The sequence below is a fragment of the Babylonia areolata genome, chromosome 1, assembly GCF_041734735.1.
Source record: "Babylonia areolata isolate BAREFJ2019XMU chromosome 1, ASM4173473v1, whole genome shotgun sequence".
NCBI lineage: Eukaryota > Metazoa > Mollusca > Gastropoda > Neogastropoda > Buccinidae > Babylonia > Babylonia areolata.
The window spans coordinates 42,437,812-42,450,311 of NC_134876.1; the positions used below are offsets into that span (position 1 = coordinate 42,437,812).

A 12,500-nucleotide genomic window follows, 5' to 3' on the forward strand; every position below is an offset into this window, starting at 1 on the left:
TTTTCCCCGCCTCTCTCTCTCTCTCTCTCTTACAGAGTGATTAGCTGATGAATATAGGAGAAACATGGGTTTCTGTCCTGTTTCTTAATTCATTTACATGTTGAAGCTCTTCAAAGACGGATCTAATTTGAATCAACAGATATTGAATGTATATCATATGAAATATAGACCAGTAAAAAGTTTCTGTTTCCTGGGCAGCTTTTGAGAGATTCTTTACAAGTGAATCAGATGTTCAGTCCTTTCAGGAATTGCAGATTAACTATTTCCTAAATCATCACTTCTTGTGGTTATGGATGGCTGTATTTGGAAAGGCTTCAAACTGTATCAAGTGATTTTTATGATTTGATAGGAATTGACATTTCTTAGCTTGATCAAGTCATATATGTGTTTTTTGTCGAGAGGAAATGGGGGGAGGGGAGGGGGAGGGGGAGGGGGTCAATACCATTGTGTAAGCAGTGAATAGTTAATTCATTTATTTGATTTTGATTCATTTATTTGATAGATATATCAATGTGCATTTCAACTTTCATGGCTTGTTTTTCTTGTTGGGGTCAACGGTGCCTAGTAGCATGTGTGTGTGTGTGTGTGTGTGTGTGTGTGTGTGTGTGTGTGTGTGTGTATGTATGTGTGTGTGTGTGTACATGCATGTACACATTCATGTAGGAGAAGAAAAATGTCATTGCTTGCCTTTTCCTTTTTTTCTGAACAAGATGTAAAGCAGTTTTCAGTGGGGAAGGGGGATGGGAACCCTTGAGTTCCCAATGTCACAGACTAAGATGAAAGGTACTTTGATGAGACAGGTGAACCAACATTGAAAAGGCAAAAATAGACAACAAAAATCCCAATTAACTTTCATTAATGGTTGTTTTTTAATGGTTTTTTTTTAATACATAAAGCACTTATAACAAATTCAGCTATGGCATTGAAGGAGTTTTCAAATAATGATTTCTTTTATCCTTCAATGGCACCGTCTAATCAAATTACATTAGATCCCCTTTGAAGCTTTTGGTGTGTGTAAGTTTTTATTTAAAGTTTTGATTAAAAGTTTTCAGTATTGGACTGTAACTGTGGTAACTTGATTCAAGTCAGGTCATGTTTGAGGTCTTGAGCCTTCATGGACATGATTTCTGTTTGATGTTTATTGTGAAAGATTTGGCCTGGCTTTACACCATGGATATTGAAAAAAAAAAAATTTTTTATTCCTTCAAGACATGATTTCCAAGTTTCTCAAAGGAATTTCAATGATACACCATAGATAACTTTCCCTCATGTCATGATTATCAAGTATATTCACAGAGCAATTTCTATGATGAATAATATTTGGATTTACTCATGATTTTCAGTGTTTTAAATTGATAGACATATGGTTGGGATAAGGATAGAGTATGTACGTATCAAGTAATACTGAATGTAGGTAGGTTTAGCTCATGTTACTGGAAGAGAACATTATGATCTTAGTGTTTTGAATTGATACGTACTGAAATTAGGTAGGTTAAGCTCAAGTTCGTGGTAGGGGACATCATGCTGTAAGTGTTTTGAATCGATAGATACTGAAATTAGGTAGGTTAAGCTCAAGTTCGTGGTAGGGGACATCATGCTGTAAGTGTTTTGAATCGATGGATACTGAAATTAATAATAATTAGCTCAAGTTGGTGGAAGGGAACATTATGATCCAAGTGTTTTGAATTATAGATGATGGAATTAGGTAGGTTTAACTTAAGTTAGTGTAGGGATCCTGATTTGAGTGTTTTGGTTGATGTATGTGTGTGGGGATGAGGGCAGAGTATGTGCATGTCAAGTGATACTGTAGGCAAGTTTAGCTCAAATTAGTGGCAGGGAAAATCATGATCTTAGTGTTTTGAATTGATATATGCTTAAATTAGGTAGGCTTAACTCAAGTTATTGGTAAGGGACATCGTGATTTTTACAGTTATAAATTGATATATACTTAAATTAAGTAGGTTTAGCTTTAGTTAGTGTAGAGATCATGATTTTTAGTATTTTTGGTTGAGATATACTGAAATTGGGTGCGTTTAGCTCAAGTTAGTTGTAGGGAACATCATGGTTTTTAGTGTTTTGAATTGATATGTGTAGGTAGGTTGAACTCTGAAGCTGGTTGCTCAGGAAACAGTCTTTAAAAAAGGAGAGAAAAGAAAAAGAAAAAAAAAAAAGGTTAAAAAAAAAACAACAGAGCTCCTCTTCTACCACTATGACAGGCTTCTTGCTAACGCTTGGCGTTGCGTCTTGCAGTGGCACGCGTTAGACCGCTCAGAGCAGGCCAAGTATTATGAGATGGCACGTAAAGAGAAGGATCTCCACATGCAGCTGTACCCCGGGTGGTCGGCCCGTGACAACTATGCCGTACACCAGAAGAAGAAGAAGCGGAAAAAGACAGAGCCCAGTTTGACGACGCAGGAGAACAAGACGATGGCAGCAGGTGGGTGGGTTGGTGGATGTGTGTGTGTGTGTGTGTGTGTGTGTGATTTTGTGTGTGTGTGTGTGTGTGTGAGTGTAGTTTTGGGTGTAAGGGTGTGGAGGGGGAGAACGTCAGGGACAAGGGATGGGAGGTGTGTGTGTGTGTGTGTGTGTGTAATTGTGCATGTGTGTGTGTGTGTGTGTGTAATTGTGTTTGTGTGTGTGTGTGTGTGTGTGTGTGTGTGTGTGAGTGTAGTTTTGGGTGTAAGGGTGTGGAGGGGGAGAACGTCAGGGACAAGGGATGGGAGGTGTGTGTGTGTGTGCGTGTAATTGTGCATGTGTGTGTGTGTGTGTGTAATTGTGTTTGTGTGTGTGTGTGTGTAATTGTGCGTGCGTGTGTGTGTGTTTTGCTTGAAGACAGTATTTCAGCAATTGTAAATTTCAGTGTGTGTGGTCATGCTTGTACATGTATGTCTGTGCGTTGTTCTATCCACTTTTTTTTTTCTTGGTTGTTAAACGGGTAGTCCTTCATTTTAAAGAATGAATGATAAGTGCTGTCACTGAAACCCAAGAAATTCCATGGACTGACACCAAAGGGGTAGCACACACTTGTTTCATTAAAAAGTCTTACTTGATTGATGGTTAATGTAAAGTTTGTTGTTTTTTTCCCCCCCCTACAGAATGTCCAAATGCCAAAAAGTGTCGGGCACGGTACGGAATGGACCAACAGTCACAGTGGTGTAAACCTTGCAGGTGAGAGAGGGAGAGAGTTCTCTTTAACCCTGTTCCTGTTTCCCTTGCCCTTGTGCCATGCCCCTTCCTCCTCCCCCCCCCCCCCCCCCCCCCCCCCCCTTTTTTTTTTTTTTTTTTTTCTTTTTTTTTTTTTTAGCTAGCCATCAGGTAAGAGTCCAGCAGACTCGCTGCCATACATCCGCCATTCTTTCTACCTGGACGAAGACTTTTTGTGTGTATACCTTGCATCGATGGAAGAACAGCTTGATGTGTAACTGGATGGAGAAACAGGGTTGACTCACTGTGTGTGTGTTTTGGGGTTTTTTTTATTAATTTTTTTTTAGCTGAAGTGATGGGGACAACAAGAGAGGATTTATATTCACAAGTTTGGAAGGGGGGGCGGGGGATACTTTGTGTACATGTTTGTTTGTTGTTGTTTTTTTACTCTTGCTGTTTTTTTTGTGTTTTTTTGCAGATGGAAATGAATGGTGATGTCACTCCAGTGTGATGATGTGATGGGTGTTGTTGTTATTGGTTGGGGGGGGCGTGGGGTGGGGGTGTGGGGGGTTGCTGGACGTATGGCAGAGGAGGCGACGCAAGTTGTGCTGTGATGTTTTAATGCCCGTGTGGGACTTTGCTTTTGCTGCCATGGCCCCCCTCTTTTGTTTCAGATCGTCGGCGCATGAAAACTGCGATCAGTCAGCTGCTGAGTTAGATGTTTCACAAAACGCGAACTCCACGGATGTTAAATAGTAAGGTATTGGGAGGGGAGGAAGGGCAGGGCGGGTGTGCTTTTACCCCGCCCCTCCCGCCCCCCGCCTCCGCCTCCCCCCTTTTTCCTCTTCCCCCCCCCCTCCCCTTCCCTCTTCCCCCACTGCCTCCTCCTCTTGTGGAGCATGCTGGAAAGCGCTAATGCTTGGCAGTCAGTTGTATATGGGTGTGTGGAGACGTGCAGGCCTGGCTTTTTGCATGCTGGCATTGGGCAGGCTCTTGTAGTGGCCCTGACCCACCCATGTATACCCCTCCCTCCCTCCCTCCCTCCCTCGGCATATACCCTCCCCACCCCTACCCTTTCCTTCACCCCTCCCTTCATATACCCCCTTTGGATGTGTCTGGATGAAAGCCCTGTGCACTTGTATCTGTGTATATATGGATGTATCGGTAGAAGCTCGTGTTTTGTTTTCGTTGTTTTTTTTTGTTTTTTTTTTTGCAGACTCGTGTTTTTTGTTTCTTCCTTCCCTTTGTTGCTTGGGACCCAATGTATCCTTGCAGTATATGTATATGTATATATCCATTCCCTTGCTGCATTGTATGTTGCTTTTATTATGACTGTGTCCCCCTGGTGTAACTCGGTGCTGTTGTTGGGTTATCATGAGGTTTGCACAGTGTTTGTCGGTTGCTTGCTGTTTGTGCTTGGAAGTGGTGATTTGCTAGGTCAGAGAATGGTCCCAGCGCTCCTGCAGGCGTTGGTGAGAATGTGGGAAGAGGCTTGGTCAGTTCCACTGTCTTTGACAGTGAGTGGTACGTTACTCTTGTCGTTTATCACGAGGATGTTCACTTTCCGTTTTTTTAAATAGTTTTTTTTTTTCCTTATTTTGTGGATGTTTTTGTATGTTATGGCTTGTTTATTGATTGTTTTATAATGCCTGTCCCCCTTTTTTTTTTCTTATTGAAAGTATGTGAGTTGTATACTTTGTTGAGTGGTACACTTTTAAAATGATGGGTCTGATAAGCTCTGTGATGAAATCACACAGAATGTAGCAGAGGACCTGTTCAAAATCATTGCTCGATATTCTGGAACTGAGTTGCAAACGTCTGGATGAACTTAGTCATAATGCAGTCGTGATAGTCATAACAAAACAGAAGGAAATAATAATAATATTTTATAATAATGATATTTTATTTTTATATAGTGCTATAATACAAGCATAAGCAAGCTCTAAGCGCTTTACAATCCAGTACCTAAAGTAAAAGAAGAAAGCATAAAAAAAAAAGTAGCAGAAGCATAAAACAGAATCATTAATATTATAAAAACACAATGCATAAAACTGACGAAGTAACATACTCTCAATACTAGAACTGTTACACTCCAACACTCACACACACACACACACACACACACACACACAGACACACACATGATTAAACGGCTGAGATAACAGCAATTTTCACTTAAAATACATACATGTCAAAAGGAGCATAATTGTAATCTGCATGCCATAGATTCTGTAAAAATTGTAAAATAAAGTTTTGGATAGAAAAGGTAAAAGGGGTAGAAATCGGGTCATTCTCCCTTTCAAACCACACCACCACAGGAAATAAGGTTTGTATAAGTAGTCTTTCACTTAGCATGAGGGCAGTGGGAGCGTAGGGTTGTATGGTTCAGTTTGAACCTGTGCGCTGATCTTTCAATGTGCATTAAGATTTGAACCATGCACCAGGGAAAACTTTGTACTTACTAGTAACTAATTATTGGTAATGGTTCAGAGGTTCAGGTAAGTCAAAAAAAAAGATCCAAAGAAATTGAATCCTTTGTCTCCACTTGGAGTGGGGAGTATACAATAAGCAGTACAGGCGCATTGATTCACAACTTCAGTCCGAGAGTGTCAAAACAAGTATGAAACACACAAAAAAGGAATTTAACCCCTTCACTGCTAGTACGTTTGGCTATTGCCTATGCTGAAAAAATTTCCAGAAAAACATGCCAAAGATTTTAATTTGCTTATATTTCAAAAATTACTGAAGATAAGTGCATAAAAATTTATATCAAATGAAAGGGAAATGAACCAAAATTTAGTTTTTAATACTCACATGTTTAAATAATGAGTCAATCTGACACAAAAACTCCATAAAATGCAATAAAAAAAAAAAAAAAGGGACTGTCATTCCAACATGTAGGTGCTACAACATCAACCAGATATCAACCAGTCTTTCTTGTGACTGTTGTCATCAACTACACACACTGTCAAGGCTGTGCAACAGTGTCCAGGTCCACTTACAGTGTATGTCAATACGGCACTGGTGAGCAGCATTTCATGACGTACGCCGTACGTCACGCCGTACGTCAACAGCGCAGTCAAGAGGTTAAGGAATGACAAAGATAATGAACCATGCAACCAGGCAGTCAATGATCATGCGAGTCAATGAGCGAGTCATTAACCATGACCTGGGGTGAATGTTAACGTTGGTGTTCTTCAGAAGCTCAGCTTAGTGGGCCTGATCATCTCTAGTGGCATCGCTGCTTTGAAGTGCTTGGCTCCAGGTATCGTGAACTGCATTCAGTGGTTCATTGTCCTGTAGATCTGTAGTGACTGCAATGCATGAAAACATGTTGCGCTGTGACTTTCTGTGCACTTCCACTTCAATGGCTGGTAGTTCATACTGTATAGGGCAGAATCACTGTGTCTCCGAGATGAGGGGTGGTCTCGGGTGCTAGTCATTCTTTCTAGGTAAGGTGATAAACCAAGGTCCCGTGTGCAGCATGCGCTTAGCGCATGAATAGAACCCATGGCAAGAAAAGCACTGTCCTTGGCCACATTCTGTAGGAAAGTCTGTTTAGACAGTAAAACAGAGAAACATTTGCAGGCAGGAAAAAAGTCCTGAAAAGAAAGGGTGGTGTTAAAGTGTGGTGATGCACTCTCCTGGGGGAGAGCAGCCTGAATTTCATGCAGGAAAATGTGTTGTGACAAAAAAAAAAAAAAAAAAAAAAAAAATCAATACAAAACAATACAGTATAAGTGATTATCTTCACTGCGGTCTGAGAGAACACTGTCCCTCAGCCTGCCTTATTGGATAGGTACCAAAACAAACATAAACCCAAACCCTACAAATGTTTTGCATTTTTGCTGATGAATCCTGGAGCTGATCAGTTACTAACGATTTTCATTATTGCTTTTGACTGTAGAGGATTCATTTTTTATCAGCGAGATAATGTTGCTTTTGACATTAGATGATTCATCTTTTATCATCCAGATTATCAAAGATAAATTCAAAATGCCCATGTAGTGAAATATGAATGAGTGAATTTGATTTTTTTTTTTCTTTTAAACAGTGCTAACTTCTGTTTAAACAGTGCTGGCTTTGATCCAAAATTGGTTGTGGTTTTACTGTTGCCACATGCTTTTTGTGTGTTTTGTGTGTTTGGTTGCTTTTGCAAATGGTCACATTGTGCTTTTCTGCTGCATCAGATTTTTTTTCTCTTGGAACCACAGGAAGATGTTCTGTAATGTTGGCTGAATTAGACTTCAAGAACTTCATCTTTTATACGTTTTTTCAACGGGAAGCTGATTTCCATTGCGAAAATTATCATTTCAAAGAAGATGATTGGCCCATCACCTACCTTTGAGCCATCACTGTTAATCTTTTCTGTTGTGACAGATGTTTTGTTAGTAGGAAGGCATGAAGAAAAAACACCTGTTGCAGGGTTCAGTCACTCATGGAAGTCTGGAAAAGTCTTGTGGAAATGACAGAACCATTTCCAGGGCTAGAAAAGGCCTGGGAAAGTATATGCTTCACCTTCCAGGAAAATCTTGGAATATTGATAAAACCCTTGACCAATACCATTCGGCAAATAGTTTAACGCTTATGAAAAACAATTTAAAAAAAAAAAAAAGAACATTGATACCTGGATGTCCACTGACATCCTCTCTCTGTGGTATTGCAGACAATTTTCTTCTTTTTTTTTTTTTCTTTTTTTTTTCAGTTTGGTTTTTTGTTAGGTATGGAAAATTTTCAGTCTGGTCCGATTAAAAAGTAAGGAGATTTGTACGGTCACATCTGTGGGAACCATGCAGTTGATCACTGTCATGGTCATTCACAGGACTAGTCTAGAAAATACCCCTTGGTCCTTGTCTGCTTCCTGACTTGTGCTTGTAACAACATTTTTAACAGTGGCTAGCGTTGTGATATTATTAATTAGCGTTTAATTAACCACATTTTGTAGTTCCATGTTGACATGGTGTTGGTAGTAGTATTTGTGATGTTTATGTATTTGTAGATGCCAGTGCAGTATATCTTGCAAGATTTGCTTGTCAGTGATGGCATGATATACATAATAATAATAATAATAATGGATACTTATATAGCACACTATCCAGAAATCTGCTCTAGGTGCTTTACAAAAACGCTTTTGATAACATAAAACATTATATCTATGTTACATACACACACCAAAATGTGACCACACACACACACACACACACACGCACGCACGCACACACGCGCACACACACACGCACGCACGCACGCACACACACACACTGCATACATACATTTTAACATACATGTGTATCTAACAGCTACCCTAACACATACGCACACATAGGCAGGCACAAACTTACATAAACACACGCACACACAATACACATTCATATACATCCATGTAGTTGTGGACCTGCCACAATTGAACTTATTGCTGAGGGAAAAGGTGAGTTTTGAGACGAGATTTAAAAGATGCGAGGGAATCAGAATGACGGAGGTTATCAGGGAGCTTGTTCCACGTCTTTGGCGATTGAAAAGAAAACGATCTGTGTATCGTTGAAGAATAACTTGAGGAAAGATGGTGTATGCTTGATTTCCGTCTGTACCCTCCGGCCCTGGTTGTTGCCTTTTTGTTGTTGTGTTTTTTTTGCTGCATTATGATACAGTGTAAATGGAGCTTGGGCATGCTGCTTCAGTAGTTGGCAAGGGTTAAACTAAAATTAGATCAAGAAAGAAGAACAGTTGGCAGTATTGAATGTGATTCAGTGTTTGTGCATTGGTGTTCTGCTTGTATATAGTTGGTGTGTGTTGTGACTGTGTGTGTGTGTGTGTGTTTGCAAAAAGAACTTTTCAAAATTTTAGAATTTAGAATCATTACAACTGGGTTGAAAAATTTGCCTATTCGGTCCATGTCAGCTGATTAATCCAGTTTTGCAAGGTAGCTGAAGACTTGAGCTTTTATTTCAAAGACAATTAAAGAAACAGTAAATGGAATGGTGTTTGAAATGAGCATCTTCTGCTTAAAACTAAGCATGCCTGTTTACTATAAGAATCATAGAAATTTTACTGTTTGATGTTAAGGACAGCAAACAGTGGTGTGTAGTCAATGCCTGTATCCCTGGTTCATTCAAGATATATATATATATAAAAAAAAAAGTGCACAGTACAGATTTCTATCCTCTCTGCACCTGTCCTCCTGCTGCAGGTCTGTCGATCAGGTCTGTTAGACTTCAGATGCCAGATGTTTTAGGCATTCCAGTCCCAGTTTCAAGGAGGTTTTGGAACATGCAGACTGATCCAAGAATGCTGTACCACATCCGCATTAACAACAACAACAAAAAAAGTTTAGATGCATGGCCAACTAATGTTTCGACTTGATGCACATGTCAGGCTTTGAGAGCATTTTCTGGTATTGGGTAAAGCAGTAATATGCTGTGTCGGTCTGTCCTCATGTGGGATGGGGTGGGGGGAGGAGGAGAGAGGAGAAAAAATTAATACTGAAAAACCTTTTCCAGTGTACAGCCTTTAGTTGTGTCTCTGAATGAATAGGTTGCCCCCCTACCCCCCACCCCCACCCCCCACCTCTCTCCCTCGCCCCCCCCCCAACCCCCCCCCTCTGTGACAGACACTTCCCAGTGGAGATACAATCAGGAAAAGTGGGAGAAGTATTGCCCCAGGCACACAGCTGGCTCGCACTGGTGGCCCCTGTTGTCATAAAGCTCAACAGCTGTGTGTGCGGCCAGGGGAGAAAGAAAGACTCACTGTTTGTCCCCCAAAGCTTTGTACAGATGAAGGAAATGTGTCGTTAGTTGTTTGATTGCTTCATCACTGCCTTGCACTGCAAGTTAATGAATATATCTCAAGCATGGTAGAAAATTAATGCTTTCATGCCCAAAGGCTGATCAGTTCTAACATCTTTTTTCAGAGCAGAGTTTTTGTCGGGACGCTGACTAGTGGCAAATCGAAAACAAGACTGTTTTTGTCTGATTTTTGCCTGATGCTTTAACCCTTTGAGCCCTGACCACCGCTTTACCGGTGGCAGAGAAAAATGACATAATGCCCAGCCACCGGTTGAGCGGTGCATAAACACTTAAGCATGCAGAGTCTCAACCTGGCCCATCAGGGCAGAAATCAGGGACAAAACGTGTGAGAAAACAACTGTACACAACGCAGCAAGTAATTGATATGCTTGATGATTTATTGGAAGTAGTGTATGACAATGGTTACTCTGATAGTGAGGTGGAATTCGAATTGGATGATTTTGCTATAGATAGTGATGTTGAAAATGAATCTGAGCATGCAGAATCAGTTGATCAAAGGAGGCGGTCAGGTTGAGACTGTGCACACTTCATGGTAGAAATCGATCTTTTTTATCCAAAGCACATGTACAAAACACAGTGAAAAGGTGCGGCAGTGTTGGTACTACGTTCGCTGACGTCAGAATATTACGGTTTTTCTGATTGGCTCTTCAATATAAGTCAACCAATAGCAAAACACGACACAAGTGTTTACGCATCGCTCAACCGGTGGCCAGGCATTATGCCACCCCTCCCCACCACCGGTAAAGCGGTGGTCAGGGCTCAAAGGGTTAAGACACTGGTAAGGATTGTGAATTTCAACTGACGTGCTGCTTACCAAAATAGAACTGATTCTAAATGATTTAGTATTCTTAGACTAGGAATCTTTAACACATATTTTTCACTTTTCTTATAACCTTTTGGATGCGAGTCCAAAATACAATATATCTCAGGCAACACACCCACCGTGCATGAGTGAGGTCATGGTAGTGAGGTAAAAAAAAAAAGAAAAAAAAAGACAAATATAAAATAAAAAGATTAAGCGAACATGGTCCTAAGTGGTATAGAGTTGTCTGTGAAACTCTACGCGCCCTCAGTATGAAAGGGTTGTGTCCAGTCAACACTGATACCAGACGCTGCACACCTTTTTTTCAGACAGTTGTAGGAAGATTATATTCAGTCCCTTCAGCGCATACAAAACTCTGCTGTCCAACTCGTCCCTCAGAAAGAAAAGATCTGAGCACATCACTCCTATTTTGCAACATCTCCATTGGCTCTCTGTTTCACACAGAATAAAGTATAAGATCAGCACTCTATGTTGTAAATGTATTCACAAATCTGTCCCTTCCTATCTTTGTGGCTGCCTTCACCTCCACACTCCATCTTGCTCTCTACGACCGGCTTCGTATCCCCTCTGTTTACGCATACCCAGATTCAAACACTCCACTGTTGGACGCCGTTCTTTCTCTGTCTCTGGACCTTGCATTTGGAATGAACTTCCTCTTTCGCTTCGTCAGGTCTCCGTACTCAGCTCTTTCATGCCTGGCCTTAAAACCCACCTTTTCACAAGATAGCCTCCCTCCCCTACCTCTTCCTGGTCTTCAGTTTTAGAGTTATGCATGCGTGTAAATGACTGGTGTGAAAGCGCTTAGATTTGTCTCTGCACAAGATTCAGCGCTATTTAAATATTATTATTATTATTATTATAACCAAAAGAACACTCTGAGAGTGCTCTTCCCATGAACCATGGAGTCCTTATTCTTCCTGTTCTGCTTGGACAACAAAGAAAAAGATCTGAACCAGGTACTTTAAGTGCTGAAAGACAAGTTATACTCCCTGCATTTATTCTAGCATTGGGGGAATCCGGGTCGTCTGGTTCTTGCAGGGCGTTGTTTGTACGTGACCAACTAAGAAAATGGTCTGATAACTTGAGTTCCAATGCTTCCTAGAGCAGATTCTGTTATGTGGCAACATCAGATGTACAGCGTCAGTTGTTGGTTTGGTGGGGTTTTTTTTTTGCGATGGAGTTGTTGTTTTTCCCCTCTCCAAAGGCAACCAGACATTCTGTTATTGGCCTCTGTTGCTGCACCGGAAGTATAACGGGCAGCATCAGTTTCCTGTCACTGATGACAGTGCGTTTCGTGTTTTGAATTCAGTGACTTAACAGTCATGTGGTTAATGTCGGGACAGTCGTGTTCATTTGCTAAACAGTATACCATTTCTTTTGAAATTAATCAAATTTGATCAGGTTTGGCATGTTGTGTGGGTTTGTGTGTGTTGCATGATGTGAGAGGTGGAGAGTAGAGAATGTGTAGAAATTGGAATGCAAAGCAAGAGAGGCATGGCAGAGCAAACATGTGAAAACTGTTACGTGTGTGTGGTTTTGCATTCTGGCATATGTGCATATACTGGCATACATGCTTGCACGTGCAACACAGATACACACATCCAGATCCCTGCCAACCCCCTGCTCACACACACACACACACACACACACACACACACACATGCAGACATCCTTCAATAGTTTATATATATCTCTCTCTATATATATATAGATATATATATATATAATTT

General features: G+C 40.7%; 1 protein-coding gene across 3 annotated transcripts in view; it reads left to right on the forward strand.

The window, feature by feature from the left end:
- Window positions 1-12,500, forward strand: part of LOC143283138 (protein pangolin, isoforms A/H/I/S-like) — a 173,193-nt gene that overhangs the window by 147,763 nt on the left and 12,930 nt on the right. For all 3 annotated transcript variants that reach the window (XM_076589282.1, XM_076589290.1, XM_076589296.1), the window contains 3 exons: window positions 2,251-2,437; window positions 3,096-3,168; window positions 3,819-3,899. In XM_076589282.1, the coding sequence (XP_076445397.1) occupies window positions 2,251-2,437; window positions 3,096-3,168; window positions 3,819-3,899 (341 nt within the window). The remainder of the gene's footprint in view (window positions 1-2,250; window positions 2,438-3,095; window positions 3,169-3,818; window positions 3,900-12,500) is intronic.